At 42.3% G+C, this 15,266-nt stretch overlaps 1 protein-coding gene across 1 annotated transcript in view; it reads right to left on the bottom strand.

The window, feature by feature from the left end:
* The window catches only part of LOC136569814 (maestro heat-like repeat-containing protein family member 1), a 54,767-nt gene that overhangs the window by 25,314 nt on the left and 14,187 nt on the right, over positions 1-15,266 (bottom strand). Inside the window, exons 5-6 of the mRNA XM_066570177.1 lie at positions 12,821-12,919; positions 2,048-2,199 (exon numbers count right to left, since the gene is read on the bottom strand). Of these exons, the coding sequence (XP_066426274.1) occupies positions 2,048-2,199; positions 12,821-12,919 (251 nt within the window). The remainder of the gene's footprint in view (positions 1-2,047; positions 2,200-12,820; positions 12,920-15,266) is intronic.

Genomic DNA, 15,266 nt, shown 5'->3' with positions numbered 1-15,266 from the left:
AACCCCAATCCCATAAACCCAAACCCCAATCCCATAAATCCCAATCCCATAAATCCCATAAACAATCCCATAAATCCCACCTTGCTGTCCCTGCTGCTGCCCCACTGCAGGCTCAGGGTGTCGAAGGCGGCTCCATCCCTGATCCCAAACCCCAATCCCAATGCCCCAAACCCCAATCCCTGATCCCAAACCCCAATCCCTGATCCCAAACCCCAATCCCAATGTCCCAAACCCCAATCCCAATGCCCCAAACCCCAATCCCTGATCCCAAACCCCAATCCCAATCCCAATCCCATAAATCCCATAAATCCCATAAACAATCCCATCAATCCCACCTTGCCGTCCCTGCTGCTGCCCCACTGCAGGCTCAGCGTGTCGAAGGCGGCTCCATCCCTGATCCCAAACCCCAATCCCTGATCCCAAACCCCAATCCCAATGTCCCAAACCCCAATCCCATAAATCCCAATCCCATAAACAATCCCATCAATCCCACCTTGCCGTCCCTGCTGCTGCCCCACTGCAGGCTCAGCGTGTCGAAGGCAGCTCCATCCCTGATCCCAATGTCCCAATCCCATAAATCCCAATCCCATAAATCCCAATCCCATAAACAATCCCATAAACAATCCCATCAATCCCACCTTGCCGTCCCTGCTGCTGCCCCACTGCAGGCTCAGGGTGTCGAAGGCGGCTCCATCCCTGATCCCAAACCCCGATCCCTGATCCCAAACCCCAATCCCTGATCCCAAACCCCAATCCCATAAACCCAAACCCCAATCCCATAAATCCCAATCCCATAAATCCCACAAACCCCATCAATCCCACCTTGCTGTCCCTGCTGCTGCCCCACTGCAGGCTCAGGGTGTCGAAGGCGGCTCCATCCCTGATCCCAAACCCCAATCCCAATGTCCCAAACCCCAATCCCTGATCCCAAACCCCAATCCCAATCCCATAAACCCCATAAACCCCATAAATCCCAATCCCATAAACAATCCCACAAATCCCATAAACCCCACCTTGCCGTCCCTGCTGCTGCCCCACTGCAGGCTCAGCGTGTCGAAGGCGGCTCCATCCCTGATCCCAAACCCCAATCCCTGATCCCAAACCCCAATCCCATAAACCCAAACCCCAATCCCATAAATCCCAATCCCATAAATCCCATAAACCCCAATCCCATCAATCCCACCTTGCCGTCCCTGCTGCTGCCCCACTGCAGGCTCAGCGTGTCGAAGGCGGCTCCATCCCTGATCCCAAACCCCAATCCCTGATCCCAAACCCCAATCCCATAAACCCAAACCCCAATCCCATAAATCCCAATCCCATAAATCCCATAAACAATCCCATCAATCCCACCTTGCCGTCCCTGCTGCTGCCCCACTGCAGGCTCAGCGTGTCGAAGGCAGCTCCATCCCTGACCCCAAACCCCAATCCCAATGTCCCAAACCCCAATCCCTGATCCCAAACCCCAATCCCAATGTCCCAAACCCCAATCCCATAAATCCCAATCCCATAAACAATCCCATCAACCCCACCTTGCCGTCCCTGCTGCTGCCCCACTGCAGGCTCAGCGTGTCGAAGGCGGCTCCATCCCTGATCCCAAACCCCAATCCCTGATCCCAAACCCCAATCCCATAAACCCAAACCCCAATCCCATAAATCCCAATCCCATAAATCCCATAAACAATCCCATCAATCCCACCTTGCCGTCCCTGCTGCTGCCCCACTGCAGGCTCAGCGTGTCGAAGGCAGCTCCATCCCTGATCCCAAACCCCAATCCCAATGTCCCAAACCCCAATCCCAATGTCCCAAACCCCAATCCCTGATCCCATAAACAATCCCATAAACAATCCCATCAATCCCACCTTGCCGTCCCTGCTGCTGCCCCACTGCAGGCTCAGCGTGTCGAAGGCAGCTCCATCCCTGATCCCAAACCCCAATCCCAATGCCCCAAACCCCAATCCCAATGTCCCAAACCCCAATCCCAATGTCCCAAACCCCAATCCCAATCCCATAAACCCCATAAATCCCATAAATCCCGATCCATTCCCACCTTGCCGTCCCTGCTGCTGCCCCACTGCAGGCTCAGCGTGTCGAAAGCCGCCCCCAGGTCGGCAGCGAAGGCGTCCCCGCGCACGGTGGGGTCGGGGCCCTGCCCCTGCCCGGCCAGGTACTCCTGGATGCTCTCGCTGAAACGCTGCAGGGCTGGGAATTAAAAAATTTTGGGAATTCTGGGAATTTTTTGGGGATTTTTGGGGGATTTTTTTGGGAATTTTGGGGGATTTTTGGAGGATTTTTGGAGGATTTTTGGAGGATTTTTGTGGCTCTTTTGCTCCAGGGCGGCTTTGCCCTGCCAGGCACTCCTGGATGCTCTCGTGAAACACTGCAGGGCTGGGAATCCCAAAAATTCCGAATTCAGGGAATTGTCTGGGATTTTCAGGGAATTTTGGGGAATTTGGGGGATTTTTGGAGGGTTTTGGGAGGATTTTTGGAGGGTTTTGGGAGGATTTTTGTGGCTCTTTTGCTCCAGGCCTGCTCTGCCCTCCAGGCACTCCTGGATGCTCTCCTCAAACGCTGCAGGGCTGGGAATCCCAAAAATTCCAAATTCTGGGAATTGTCTGGGATTTTGAGGGAATTTTGGGGAATTTGGGGGATTTTTGGAGGATTTTTGGAGGATTTTTGGAGGATTTTTTGGGAATTTTTGGTGGATTTTTGGAGGATTTTTTGGGAATTTTTGGAGGATTTTTTGGGAATTTTTGGAGGATTTTTGGTGGATTTTTGGAGTGTTTTTAGTGGATTTTTGGGGGATTTTTGGAGGATTTTTGGGGATTTTTGGAGGATTTTTGGTGGATTTTTGGGGGATTTTTGGAGGATTTTTGGGGATTTTTGGGGATTTTTGGAGGAATTTTTGGGGATTTTTGGAGGAATTTTTGGAGATTTTTGGGATTTTTTGGGCAATTTTTGGGGATTTTTTAGGAATTTTTGCGAAATTTTCAGGAGTTTTTCTGATGGATTTTTGGGGGATTTTTGGAGGAATTTTTGGGGATTTTTGGAGGATTTTTGGAGGATTTTGGGAGGGTTTTTGGGGATTTTTGTGGCTCTTTTGCTCCAGGCCTGCTCTGCCCTCCAGGCACTCCTGGATGCTCTCGTCAAACGCTGCAGGGCTGGGAATCCCAAAAATTCCAAATTCTGGGAATTGTCTGGGATTTTCAGGGAATTTTGGGGAATTTGGGGGATTTTTGGGGGATTTTGGGAGGGTTTTGGGGGATTTTTGGAGGATTTTTGGGGGATTTTTGGAGGATTTGGGGAGGATTTTTTGGGATTTTTGGGGGATTTTTGGGGGATTTTTGGGGATTTTTGGAGGATTCTTTGGGGATTTTTGGAGGAATTTTTGGAGGATTTTTGGAGGATTTTTTGGGATTTTTGGAGGATTTTTGGGCATTTTTGGAGGATTTTTTTGGGGTTTTTGGAGGTTTTTGGAGGATTTTGGGAAGATTTCTGGACGACTTTTGGTGGATTTTTGGGGATTTTGGGAGGATTTTTGGAGGATTTTTTGGGAATTTTTGGGGATTTTTGGAGGAATTTTTGGAGGATTTTGGGACGATTTTGGGAGAATTTTTGAGGATTTTTGGAGGATTTTTGGTGGATTTTTGGAGGCTTTTTGGGCATTTTTGGAGGATTTTTTGGGAATTTTTGGGGATTTTTGGAGTGTTTTTGGTGGATTTTTGGAGGATTTTGCGAGGATTTTGGAGGATTTGTGGGGAATTTTTGGGATTTTTGGAGGATTTTTGGGGATTTTTGGTGGATTTTTGGAGGATTTTTTGGGAATTTTGGGAGGATTTTGGGAGAATTTTTGGTGGATTTTGGAGGATTTTTGGAGGATTTTTGGAGGATTTTTGGGATTTTTGGGATTTTTGGAGGATTTTGGGAGGATTTTTGGGGGATTTTGGGAGGATTTTTGGTGGATTTTTGGAGGATTTTTGGAGGATTTTTTGGAATTTTTTGGGGATTTTTTGGGGGATTTTTTGAGAATTTTTGGAGGAGTTTTTGGAGATTTTTGGGAATTTTTGGGCAAATTTTTGGGACTTCTTGGGCAATTTTTGGGATATTTTAGGAATTTTTGCAAAATTTTCAGGAGTTTTTTGAGGGATTTTTGGGGATTTTGGGAGGATTTTTGGGGATTTTGGAGGATTTTGGGGATTTTGGAGGATTTTTGGGGATTTTGGGAGGGTTTTTGGGGATTTTGGGAGGATTTTTGGGGATTTTGGGAGGATTTTTGGGGATTTTGGGAGGATTTTTGGGGATTTTGGAGGATTTTTGGGGATTTGGGAGGATTTTTGTGGCTCTTTTGCTCCAGGCCTGCTCTGCCCTCCAGGTACTCCTGGATGCTCTCGTCAAACGCTGCAGGGCTGGGAATTAAAAAATTTTGGGAATTCTGGGAATTTGGGGATTTTTAGGGAATTTTTTGGGGATTTTTGGAGGGTTTTAGGAGGATTTTGGGGATTTTTGGTGGGTTTTTGGAGGATTTGGGGGATTTCTGGGCATTTTTGGAGGATTTTTTTTGGATTTTTGGAGGGTTTTGGTGGATTTTTGGAGGATTTTTGGGGATTTTTGGAGGATTTTTTGGGGATTTTTGGAGGGTTTTTGGAGGATTTTTTGGGATTTTTGGAGGATTTTTGGAGGGTTTTTTGGGGTTTTTGGGAGGATTTTTGGGCATTTTTGGAGTGTTTTTGGTGGATTTTTGGAGGATGTTTGGAGGATTTTTGGAGGATTTTTGGGATTTTTGGTGGATTTTTGGAGGATTTTTTGGGAATTTCTGGTGGATTTTTGGAGGATTTTTTGGGAATTTTTGGAGGATTTTGGGAGGATTTTTGGGCATTTTTGGAGTGTTTTTGGTGGATTTTTGGGATTTTTGGGGATTTTTGGAGGATTTTGGGAGGATTTTTGGGGGATTTTTGGAGGATTTTTGGAGGATTTTTGGAGGATTTTTTTGGAATTTTTTGGGGATTTTTTGGGAGATTTTTTTGAGAATTTTTGGAGGAATTTTTGGGGATTTTTGGAGGAATTTTTGGAGATTTTTGGGATTTTTTGGGCAATTTTTGGGGATTTTTTAGGAATTTTTGCGAAGTTTTCAGGAGTTTTTCTGATGGATTTTTGGGGGATTTTTGGAGGAATTTTTGGGGATTTTTGGAGGAATTTTTGGGGGATTTTTGGAGGATTTTTGGAGGATTTTGGGAGGGTTTTTGGGGATTTTTGTGGCTCTTTTGCTCCAGGCCTGCTCTGCCCTCCAGGCACTCCTGGATGCTCTCGTCAAACGCTGCAGGGCTGGGAATCCCAAAAATTCCAAATTCTGGGAATTGTCTGGGATTTTCAGGGAATTTTGGGGAATTTGGGGGATTTTTGGGGGATTTTGGGAGGGTTTTGGGGGATTTTTGGAGGATTTTTGGGGGATTTTTGGAGGATTTGGGGAGGATTTTTTGGGATTTTTGGGGGGATTTTTGGGGGATTTTTGGGGATTTTTGGAGGATTCTTTGGGGATTTTTGGAGGAATTTTTGGAGGATTTTTGGAGGATTTTTTGGGATTTTTGGAGGATTTTTGGGCATTTTTGGAGGATTTTTTTGGGGTTTTTGGAGGGTTTTTGGAGGATTTTGGGAAGATTTCTGGACGACTTTTGGTGGATTTTTGGGGATTTTGGGAGGATTTTTGGAGGATTTTTTGGGAATTTTTGGGGGATTTTTGGAGGAATTTTTGGAGGATTTTGGGACGATTTTGGGAGAATTTTGAGGATTTTTGGAGGATTTTATGGTGGATTTTTGGAGGCTTTTTGGGCATTTTTGGAGGATTTTTTGGGAATTTTTGGGGATTTTTGGAGTGTTTTTGGTGGATTTTTGGAGGATTTTGCGAGGATTTTTGGAGGATTTGTGGGGAATTTTTGGGATTTTTGGAGGATTTTTGGGGATTTTTGGTGGATTTTTGGAGGATTTTTTGGGAATTTTGGGAGGATTTTGGGAGAATTTTTGGTGGATTTTTGGAGGATTTTTGGAGGATTTTTGGAGGATTTTTGGGATTTTTGGGGATTTTTGGATGATTTTGGGAGGATTTTTGGGGGATTTTGGGAGGATTTTTGGTGGATTTTTGGAGGATTTTTGGAGGATTTTTTTGGAATTTTTTGGGGATTTTTTTGGGGGATTTTTTGAGAATTTTTGGAGGAGTTTTTGGAGATTTTTGGGAATTTTTGGGCAAATTTTTGGGACTTCTTGGGCAATTTTTTGGGATATTTTAGGAATTTTTGCAAAATTTTCAGGAGTTTTTGAGGGATTTTTGGGGATTTTGGGAGGATTTTTGGGGATTTTTGGAGGCTTTTTGGGCATTTTTGGAGGATTTTTTGGGAATTTTTGGGGATTTTTGGAGTGTTTTTGGTGGATTTTTGGAGGATTTTGCGAGGATTTTTGGAGGATTGGTGGGGAATTTTTGGGATTTTTGGAGGATTTTTGGGGATTTTTGGTGGATTTTTGGAGGATTTTTTGGGAATTTTGGGAGGATTTTGGGAGAATTTTTGGTGGATTTTTGGAGGATTTTTGGAGGATTTTTGGAGGATTTTGGGAGATTTTTGGTGGATTTTGGAGATTTTTTGGAGGATTTTTTTGGAATTTTTTGGGGATTTTTTGGGGGATTTTTGAGATTTTTGGAGGAGTTTTTGGAGATTTTTGGGAATTTTGGCAATTTTGGACTTCTTTGGCAATTTTTGGGATATTTTAGGAATTTTGCAAATTTTCAGGAGTTTTTTGAGGGATTTTTGGGGATTTTTGGAGGCTTTTTGGGTTTTTGGAGGCTTTTTGGGCATTTTTGGAGGATTTTTTGGGAATTTTTGGGGATTTTTGGAGTGTTTTTGGTGGATTTTTGGAGGATTTTGCGAGGATTTTTGGAGGATTGGTGGGGAATTTTTGGGATTTTTGGAGGATTTTTGGGGATTTTTGGTGGATTTTTGGAGGATTTTTTGGGAATTTTGGGAGGATTTTGGGGAGAATTTTTGGTGGATTTTTGGAGGATTTTTGGAGGATTTTTGGAGGATTTTGGGAGGATTTTTTGGTGGATTTTTGGAGATTTTCTGGAGGATTTTTTTGGAATTTTTTGGGGATTTTTTGGGGGATTTTTTGAGAATTTTTGGAGGAGTTTTTAGGAGATTTTTGGGAATTTTTGGGCAAATTTTTGGGACTTCTTGGGCAATTTTTTGGAATTTTAGGAATTTTTGCAAAATTTTCAGGAGTTTTTTGAGGATTTTTGGGGATTTTTGGAGATTTTTGGAGGGTTTTTGTGGCTCTTTTGCTCCAGGCCTGCTCTGCCCTCCAGGCACTCCTGGATGCTCTCGTCAAACGCAGCAGGGCTGGGAATTAAAAAAATTTTGGGAATTCTGGGAATTTGGGGATTTTTAGGGAATTTTTGGGGATTTTTGGAGGGTTTTAGGAGGATTTTGGGGATTTTTGGTGGGTTTTTGGAGGATTTGGGGGATTTCTGGGCATTTTTGGAGGATTTTTTTTGGATTTTTGGAGGGTTTTGGTGGATTTTTGGAGGATTTTTGGGGATTTTTGGAGGATTTTTTGGGGATTTTTGGAGGGTTTTTGGAGGATTTTTTGGGATTTTTGGAGGATTTTTGGAGGGTTTTTTGGGGTTTTTGGGAGGATTTTTGGGCATTTTTGGAGTGTTTTTGGTGGATTTTTGGAGGATGTTTGGAGGATTTTTGGAGGATTTTTGGGATTTTTGGTGGATTTTTGGAGGATTTTTTGGGAATTTCTGGTGGATTTTTGGAGGATTTTTTGGGAATTTTTGGAGGATTTTGGGAGGATTTTTGGGCATTTTTGGAGTGTTTTTGGTGGATTTTTGGGATTTTTGGGGATTTTGGGAGGATTTTGGGAGGATTTTTGGGGGATTTTTGGAGGATTTTTGGAGGATTTTTGGAGGATTTTTTTGGAATTTTTTGGGGATTTTTTGGGAGATTTTTTTGAGAATTTTTGGAGGAATTTTTGGAGGATTTTTGGGAATTTTTGGGCAATTTTTTGGGATTTTTTGGGCAATTTTTTGGGATTTTTTAGGAATTTTTGCGAAATTTTCTGATGGATTTTTGGGGGATTTTTGGAGGATTTTTGGGGATTTTTGGAAGATTTTTGGGGATTTTTGGAGGATTTTTGGAGGATTTTGGGAGGATTTTGGGAGGATTTTTGGAGGATTTTGGGAGGATTTTTGGAAGATTTTTGGAGGATTTTTGGAGGATTTTTTGGGATTTTTGGTGGATTTTTGGAGGATTTTTGGGAATTTTTGGAGGATTTTTGGAGGATTTTGGAGGATTTTGGGAGGATTTTGGGAGGATTTTTTGGGATTTTTGGAGGATTTTTTGGGATTTTTGGTGGATTTTTGGAGGATTTTTGGTGGATTTTTGGAGTGTTTTTAGTGGATTTTTGGGGGATTTTTGGGGATTTTTGGGGATTTTTGGAGGAATTTTTGGGGATTTTTGGAGGAATTTTTGGAGATTTTTGGGATTTTTTGGGCAATTTTTGGGGATTTTTTAGGAATTTTTGCGAAGTTTTCAGGAGTTTTTCTGATGGATTTTGGGGGATTTTTGGAGGATTTTTGGGGATTTTTGGAGGAATTTTTAGGGAATTTTGGGAGGATTTTTGGAGGATTTTGGGAGGGTTTTTGTGGCTCTTTTGCTCCAGGCCTGCTCTGCCCTCCAGGCCACTCCTGGATGCTCTCGTCAACGCTGCAGGGCTGGAATCCCAAAAATTCCAAATTCTGGGAATTGTCTGGGATTTTCAGGGAATTTTGGGGAATTTGGGGGATTTTTGGAGGATTTTGGGAGGGTTTTGGGGGATTTTTGGGGGATTTTTGGAGGATTTTTGGAGGATTTTTTGGGATTTTTGGAGGATTTTTGGGCATTTTTGGAGGATTTTTTGGGAATTTTTGGGGGATTTTTGGAGTGTTTTTGGTGGATTTTGGGAGGATTTTGGGAGGATTTTTGGGGAATTTTTGGGATTTTTTGGAGGATTTTTTGGGGATTTTTGGGCATTTTTCGAGGTTTTTTTTGGGTTTTTGGCATTTTTTGGAGTGTTTTTGGTGGATTTTTGGAGGATTTTTGGAGGATTTTTGGAGGATTTTTGGAGGATTTTTTGGGATTTTTGGAGGATTTTTGGAGGATTTTTGGTGGATTTTTGGAGGACTTTGGGAGGATTCTTTGGGGATTTTTGGAGGATCTTTGCAGGATTTTTGGAGGATTTTTGGGGAATTTTTGGGGATTTTTGGAGGATTTTTTGGAGATTTTTGGAGTGTTTTTGGTGGATTTTTGAGGATTTTTGGGAATTTTTGGGATTAGTTTTGGGATTATTCTGGGGATTTTTGGGAGATTTTTGGGAATTTTTGGGCAATTTTTTGGGATTTTTTAGGAATTTTTGCGAAAATTTCAGGAGTTTTTTTCGGGGATTTTTGGAGGAATTTTAGGGAATTTTTGGAGAAGTTTTGGTGGATTTTTGGGCATTTTTGGAGGATTTTTGGGGATTTTTGGAGTGTTTTTGGTGGATTTTGGGAGGATTTTTGGTGGATTTTTGGAGGATTTTTTGGGGATTTTTGGAGTGTTTTAGTGGATTTTTGGTGGATTTTTGAGGATTTTTGGGAATTTTTGGAGGATTTTTGGAGAAATTTTTTGGGATTTTTTGGGGATTTTTTTGGGATTTTTTGAGAATTTTTGGAGGAATTTTTGGGATTAGTTTTGGGATTATTCTGGGGATTTTTGGAGATTTTTTGGGGAATTTTTTAGGGATTTTTGGAGCATTTTGGGAAATTTTTTACTGATTTTTGGAGGATTTTAGGGGATTTTTGGGGGATTTTGGGGAAATTTTTAGGGATTTTTGGAGGAATTTTTTGGGAGTTTTTGTGGAATTTTTTGGGATTTTTGGGGATTTTTGAGATTTTTGGAGGAATTTTTTGGGATTAGTTTTGGGATTATTCCGGGGATTTTGGAGATTTTTTGGGGAATTTTTTAGGGATTTTTGGAGGATTTTGGGGGAATTTTTCAGGATTTTTAGAGAGTTTTGGGGAAGTTTTCAGGATGATTTGTGAGATTTTTGGGGGATTTTTTGGCAATTTTTGGTGATTTATTTGAGAGTTTTGGGGAATTTTTGGAGGATTGTAGGGGAATTTTTGGGGGGATTTTGGGGAATTTTTGGGATTTTTGGAGGAATTTTTGGGGATTTTTTGTGGAACTTTTTGGAGATTTTTTGGGGAATTTTTTAGGGATTTTTGGAGCATTTTGGGGAATTTTTTACTGATTTTTGGAGGATTTTAGGGGATTTTTTGGGGGGATTTTGGGAGGAATTTTTTGGGATTTTTTGAGAATTTTTTGAGAATTTTTGGAGGAATTTTTGGGATTATTTTTGGAGATTTTTTGGGGAATTTTTTAGGGATTTTTGGAGGATTTTGGGGGAATTTTTCAGGATTTTTTAGAGATTTTTGAGGAAGTTTTCAGGATGATTTGTGAGATTTTTGGGGGATTTTTTGGCAATTTTTGGTGATTTATTTGAGAGTTTTGGGGAATTTTTCAGGATTTTAGGGGAATTTTTGGGGGGATTTTGGGGAAATTTTTTGGGATTTTTGGAGGAATTTTTTGGGATTTTTTTGTGGAATTTTTTGGGATTTTTTGGGAATTTTTGGAGGAATTTTTGGGATTACTTTTGGGATTATTCCAGGGATTTTTGGAGATTTTTTGGGGAATTTTTTAGGGATTTTTGGAGGATTTTGGGGGAATTTTTTGGGATTTTTTAGAGAGTTTTGGGGAAGTTTTCAGGATGATTTGTGAGATTTTTGGGGGATATTTTGGGGAGTTTTGGGGATTTTTTAGGATTTTGGGAGGGACTTTTTTGGGGATGATTGGGGAAATTTTTGGAGATTTTTTGGGGACTTTTTTCTGATTTTTTGGAGATTTTTATTCTGAATTTTAAGAGAATTTTTCTGATTTTTTAAAGGGATTTTTTCAGAAGCGTTGGGGGAATTTTGGGGAATTTTCAGGGAGTTTTGGGGAAAAAAATCCGGGAATTTTTGGGAATTTTTTTAGGAATTTTGGGGATTTTTTTCCAACGGATTTTTTGTCAATATTTTGACACTTTTGGTGATTTTAGTGGAGTTTTCTTGAGATTTTTTTGGAGGCTCTGAAAAGGTTTTGGAGGCTTTTTTGAGAATTTTTCTGGGGTTTTTTTGGAATTTTTCGGTATTTTTTGGGGAATTTTCCAGAGGTTTTTTTGGGAATTTTTTGGTGGTTTTTTGGGAATTTTTCTGGGTTTTTTGGGAATTTTTCTGTTTTTTGTTTTTTTTTTTTTAATTTTCCAGGCTTTTTCAGGGAATTTTTCTGTCATTTTTGGGGAATTTTCCAGGTGGTTTTGGGAATTTTTCTGTGCTTTTTTGGGAATTTTCCAGGGTTTTTTGGGAATTTTTCTGGGTTTTTTTTTTTTAACTTTCCAGGGGTGTTTTTGGGAATTTTTCTGTGGGTTTTTTTGGGGAATTTTTCTGGGGTTTTTGGAATTTTCCAGGTATTTTGAGGAATTTTCCAGTTTTTTTTTTAATTTTCCAGGCTTTTTCAGGGAATTTTTCTGTCATTTTTGGGGAATTTTCCAGGTGGTTTTGGGAATTTTTCCATGGTTTTTTGGGAATTTTCCAGGGTTTTTTTTTTTTTGGGAATTTTCTGTGTTTTTTTGGAATTTTCCAGGGGTTTTTTGGGGAATTTTTCTGTGGTTTTTTGGGAATTTTCCAGGGCTTTTTGGGGAATTTTCCAGGTTTGTTTGGGAATTTTCTGTGCTTTTTTTGGGAATTTTTCAGGCCTTTTTGGGAATTTTTCTGTGTTTTTTGGGAATTTTTCCATGGTTTTTTGGGAATTTTCCAGTTTTTTGAGGGAGTTTTCCAGATTTTTTGGGGGAATTTTTCTGGGTTTTTTGGGGAATTTTCCAGGTTTTTTTTTAATTTTCCAGGCTTTTTCTGGGAATTTGTCTGTCATTTTTGGGGAATTTTCCAGGTGGTCTTGGGAATTTTTCTGTCCTTTTTTAGGGAATTTTTCCATGGTTTTTTGGGAATTTTCCAGTTTTTTGGGGGCGTTTTCCAGATTTTTTTTGGGAATTTTTCTGGGGTTTTTTTGGGGAATTTTCCAGGTTTTTTTTTAATTTTCCAGGCTTTTTCTGGGAATTTTTCTGTCATTTTTTGGGAATTTTTCTGTGGATTTTTCGGGGAATTTTCCAGAGTTTTTTGGGGAATTTTTCTGTGGTTTTGTTGGGAATTGTTCTGAGGATTTTGTGGGGATTTTTTCTGGGTTTTTGAGGGAATTTTCCAGGGTTTTTTGGGGGGAATCTTCCAGGTTTTTTGGGAATTTTTCTGTGGGTTTTTTGGGAATTTTTCTGTGGTTTTTGGGAATTTTCCAGGGGTTTTTTTGGGAATTTTTCTGTGTTTTGGGGGAATTTTTCAGGGTTTGTTTGGAATTTTCCAGGGTTTTTTTTGGGAATTTTTCCGTGGGGTTTTTTTGGAATTTTTCTGTGGTTTTTCTGGGAATTTTTCTGGGTTTTTGGGCATTTTTCCGTGTTTTTTTTGGGAATTTTTCTGTGGTTTTTTGGGAATTTTTCTGTGGTTTTTGGGAATTTTTCCGTGGTTTTTTTGGGAATTTTTCCGTGGTTTTTTTGGGAATTTTTCTGTGGTTTTTTTGGGAATTTTTCCGTGGTTTTTTTGGGAATTTTTCTGTGGTTTTTTTGGATTTTTTCTGTGGTTTTGCTGGGAATTCTCCAGGGTTTTGGCCATTTTTACCGTAGCACAGGGTGCATTTCATGGAATCCGCCCGGGCCGTGCCCAGCAGGGGCAGCAGCGTCCCCAGGATGGAGCTCAGGAACGGAACCATCCCGAAAACTGGGAAAAAAAACCAGGAAAAGGCTCCGGAATGTGGAATGGCCAAGCACAAACCCCAAATTCCAGCCCCAAATCCCAAATTCCGGCCTCAAATCCCAAATTCCGGCCCTAAATCCCAAAATTCCACCCTCAAAACCCCAAAATTTGAACCCCAAATCCCCAAAATTCCAGCCCCAAATCCCAAATTCTGGCCGCAAATCCCCCAAAATTCCAGCCCCAAATCCCAAAATCCCGGCCTCAAATCCCCCAAAATTCCAGCCCCAAATTCTGGCCTCAAATCCCAAATTCCAACCCCAAATCCTAAAATTCCGGCCTCAAATCCCAAAATTCCAGCCCCAAATTCCAGCCTCAAATCCCAAAACTCCAGTCCTAAATCCCAGAATTCCAGCCCTAAATCCCAAAATTCCGGCCCCAAATCCCAAATTCCAACCTCAAATCCTAAAATTCCACCCCAAATCCCAAAATTGCGGCTCCAAATCCATTCCCATCATTCCCATCCCCATTCCCAGCTCCATTCCCACATTTTCCCAGCCCCATTCCCACATTTTCCCAGCTCCATTCCCATATTATTTCCCACATTTTCCCAGCCCCATTCCCACATTTTCCCAGCCCCATTCCCAGCTCCATCCCCACATTTTCCCGGCCCCATTCCCACATTTTCCCAGATTATTTCCCAGATTTTCCCAGCTCCGTTCCCATCATTCCCAGCCCCATTCCCAGATTTTCCCAGCTCCGTTCCCAGATTTTCCTGGATCGATTCCCAGTTCCATTCCCATCATTCCCAGATCCATTCCCAGATCCATTCCCAGATTATTTCCCACATTTTCCCAGCTCCATTCCCAGCTCCATTCCCAGCCCCATTCCCGCATTTTCCCGGATCCATTCCCATCATTCCCAGCTCCATTCCCATCATTCCCAGCTCCATTCCCAGCTCCATTCCCATATTTTCCCAGACCCATTCCCATCATTCCCAGCTCCATTCCCAGAATATTTCCCACATTTTCCCGGCTCCATTCCCAGCTCCATCCCCACATTTTCCCGGATCCATTCCCAGATTTTCCCGGATCCATTTCCATCATTCCCAGCCCCATTCCCAGCCCCATTCCCACATTTTCCCAGCTCCATTCCCAGCTCCATTCCCAGCCCCATTCCCATATTTTCCCAGACCCATTCCCATCATTCCCAGCTCCATTCCCAGCTCCATCCCCACATTTTCCCGGATCCATTCCCAGATTTTCCCGGATCCATTTCCATCATTCCCAGCTCCATTCCCAGCTCCATTCCCACATTTTCCCGGTCCCATTCCCAGATTTTCCCATCCCCATTCCCATCATTCCCAGCCCCATTCCCAGTTCCATTCCCACATTTTCCCGGCCCCATTCCCAGCTCCATTCCCAGATTATTTCCCACATTTTCCCGGCTCCATTCCCAGCCCCATTCCCATCCCCATTCCCAGCCCCATCCCCACATTTTTCCGGCCCCATTCCCACATTTTCCCAGTTCCATTCCCAGTTCCATTCCCATCATTCCCAGCCCCATTCCCATCATTCCCAGCCCCATTCCCAGCTCCATTCCCAGCTCCATTCCCATATTTTCCCATCCCCATTCCCAGCTCCATTCCCATATTTTCCCAGACCCATTCCCATCATTCCCAGCTCCATTCCCAGATCTATTCCCAGATTCATTCCCATCATTCCCAGATTATTTCCCATATTTTCCCCATCATTCCAAGGTTAATTCCTGCATTATTTCCCACATTTTCCCAGCCCCATTCCCACATTTTCCCAGATTATTTCCCACATTTTCCCAGCTCCATTCCCAGCCCCATTCCCATCCCCATTCCCACATTTTCCCAGCCCCATTCCCAGCTCCATTCCCATCATTCCCAGCCCCATTCCCACATTTTCCCAGCCCCATTCCCAGCCCCATTCCCAGCTCCATTCCCACATTTTCCCGGATCCATTCCCATATTTTCCCAGACCCATTCCCATCATTCCCAGATCTATTCCCAGATTCATTCCCATCATTCCCAGATTATTTCCCATATTTTCCCCATCATTCCAAGGTTCATTCCTGCATTATTTCCCACATTTTCCCGGCCCCATTCCCACATTTTCCCAGATTATTTCCCACATTTTCCCAGCCCCATTCCCGGCCCCATCCCCACATTTTCCCGGCCCCATTCCCATTCCCATTCCCAGCCCCATTCCCAGTTCCATTCCTATCATTCCCATCCCCATTCCCGGATGATTTCCCCCATTTTCCCGGATGATTTCCCCCATTTTCCCTCCCCATTCCCGGATTATTTCCCCCATTTTCCCAGACAATTTCCCACATTTTCCTGGAT

The sequence above is a fragment of the Molothrus aeneus genome, unplaced genomic scaffold (genome assembly GCF_037042795.1).
Source record: "Molothrus aeneus isolate 106 unplaced genomic scaffold, BPBGC_Maene_1.0 scaffold_258, whole genome shotgun sequence".
Lineage (NCBI taxonomy): Eukaryota > Metazoa > Chordata > Aves > Passeriformes > Icteridae > Molothrus > Molothrus aeneus.
The sequence above is the reverse complement of the archived record's forward strand: the minus strand, read 5'-3'. Positions and strand labels throughout refer to the sequence as shown.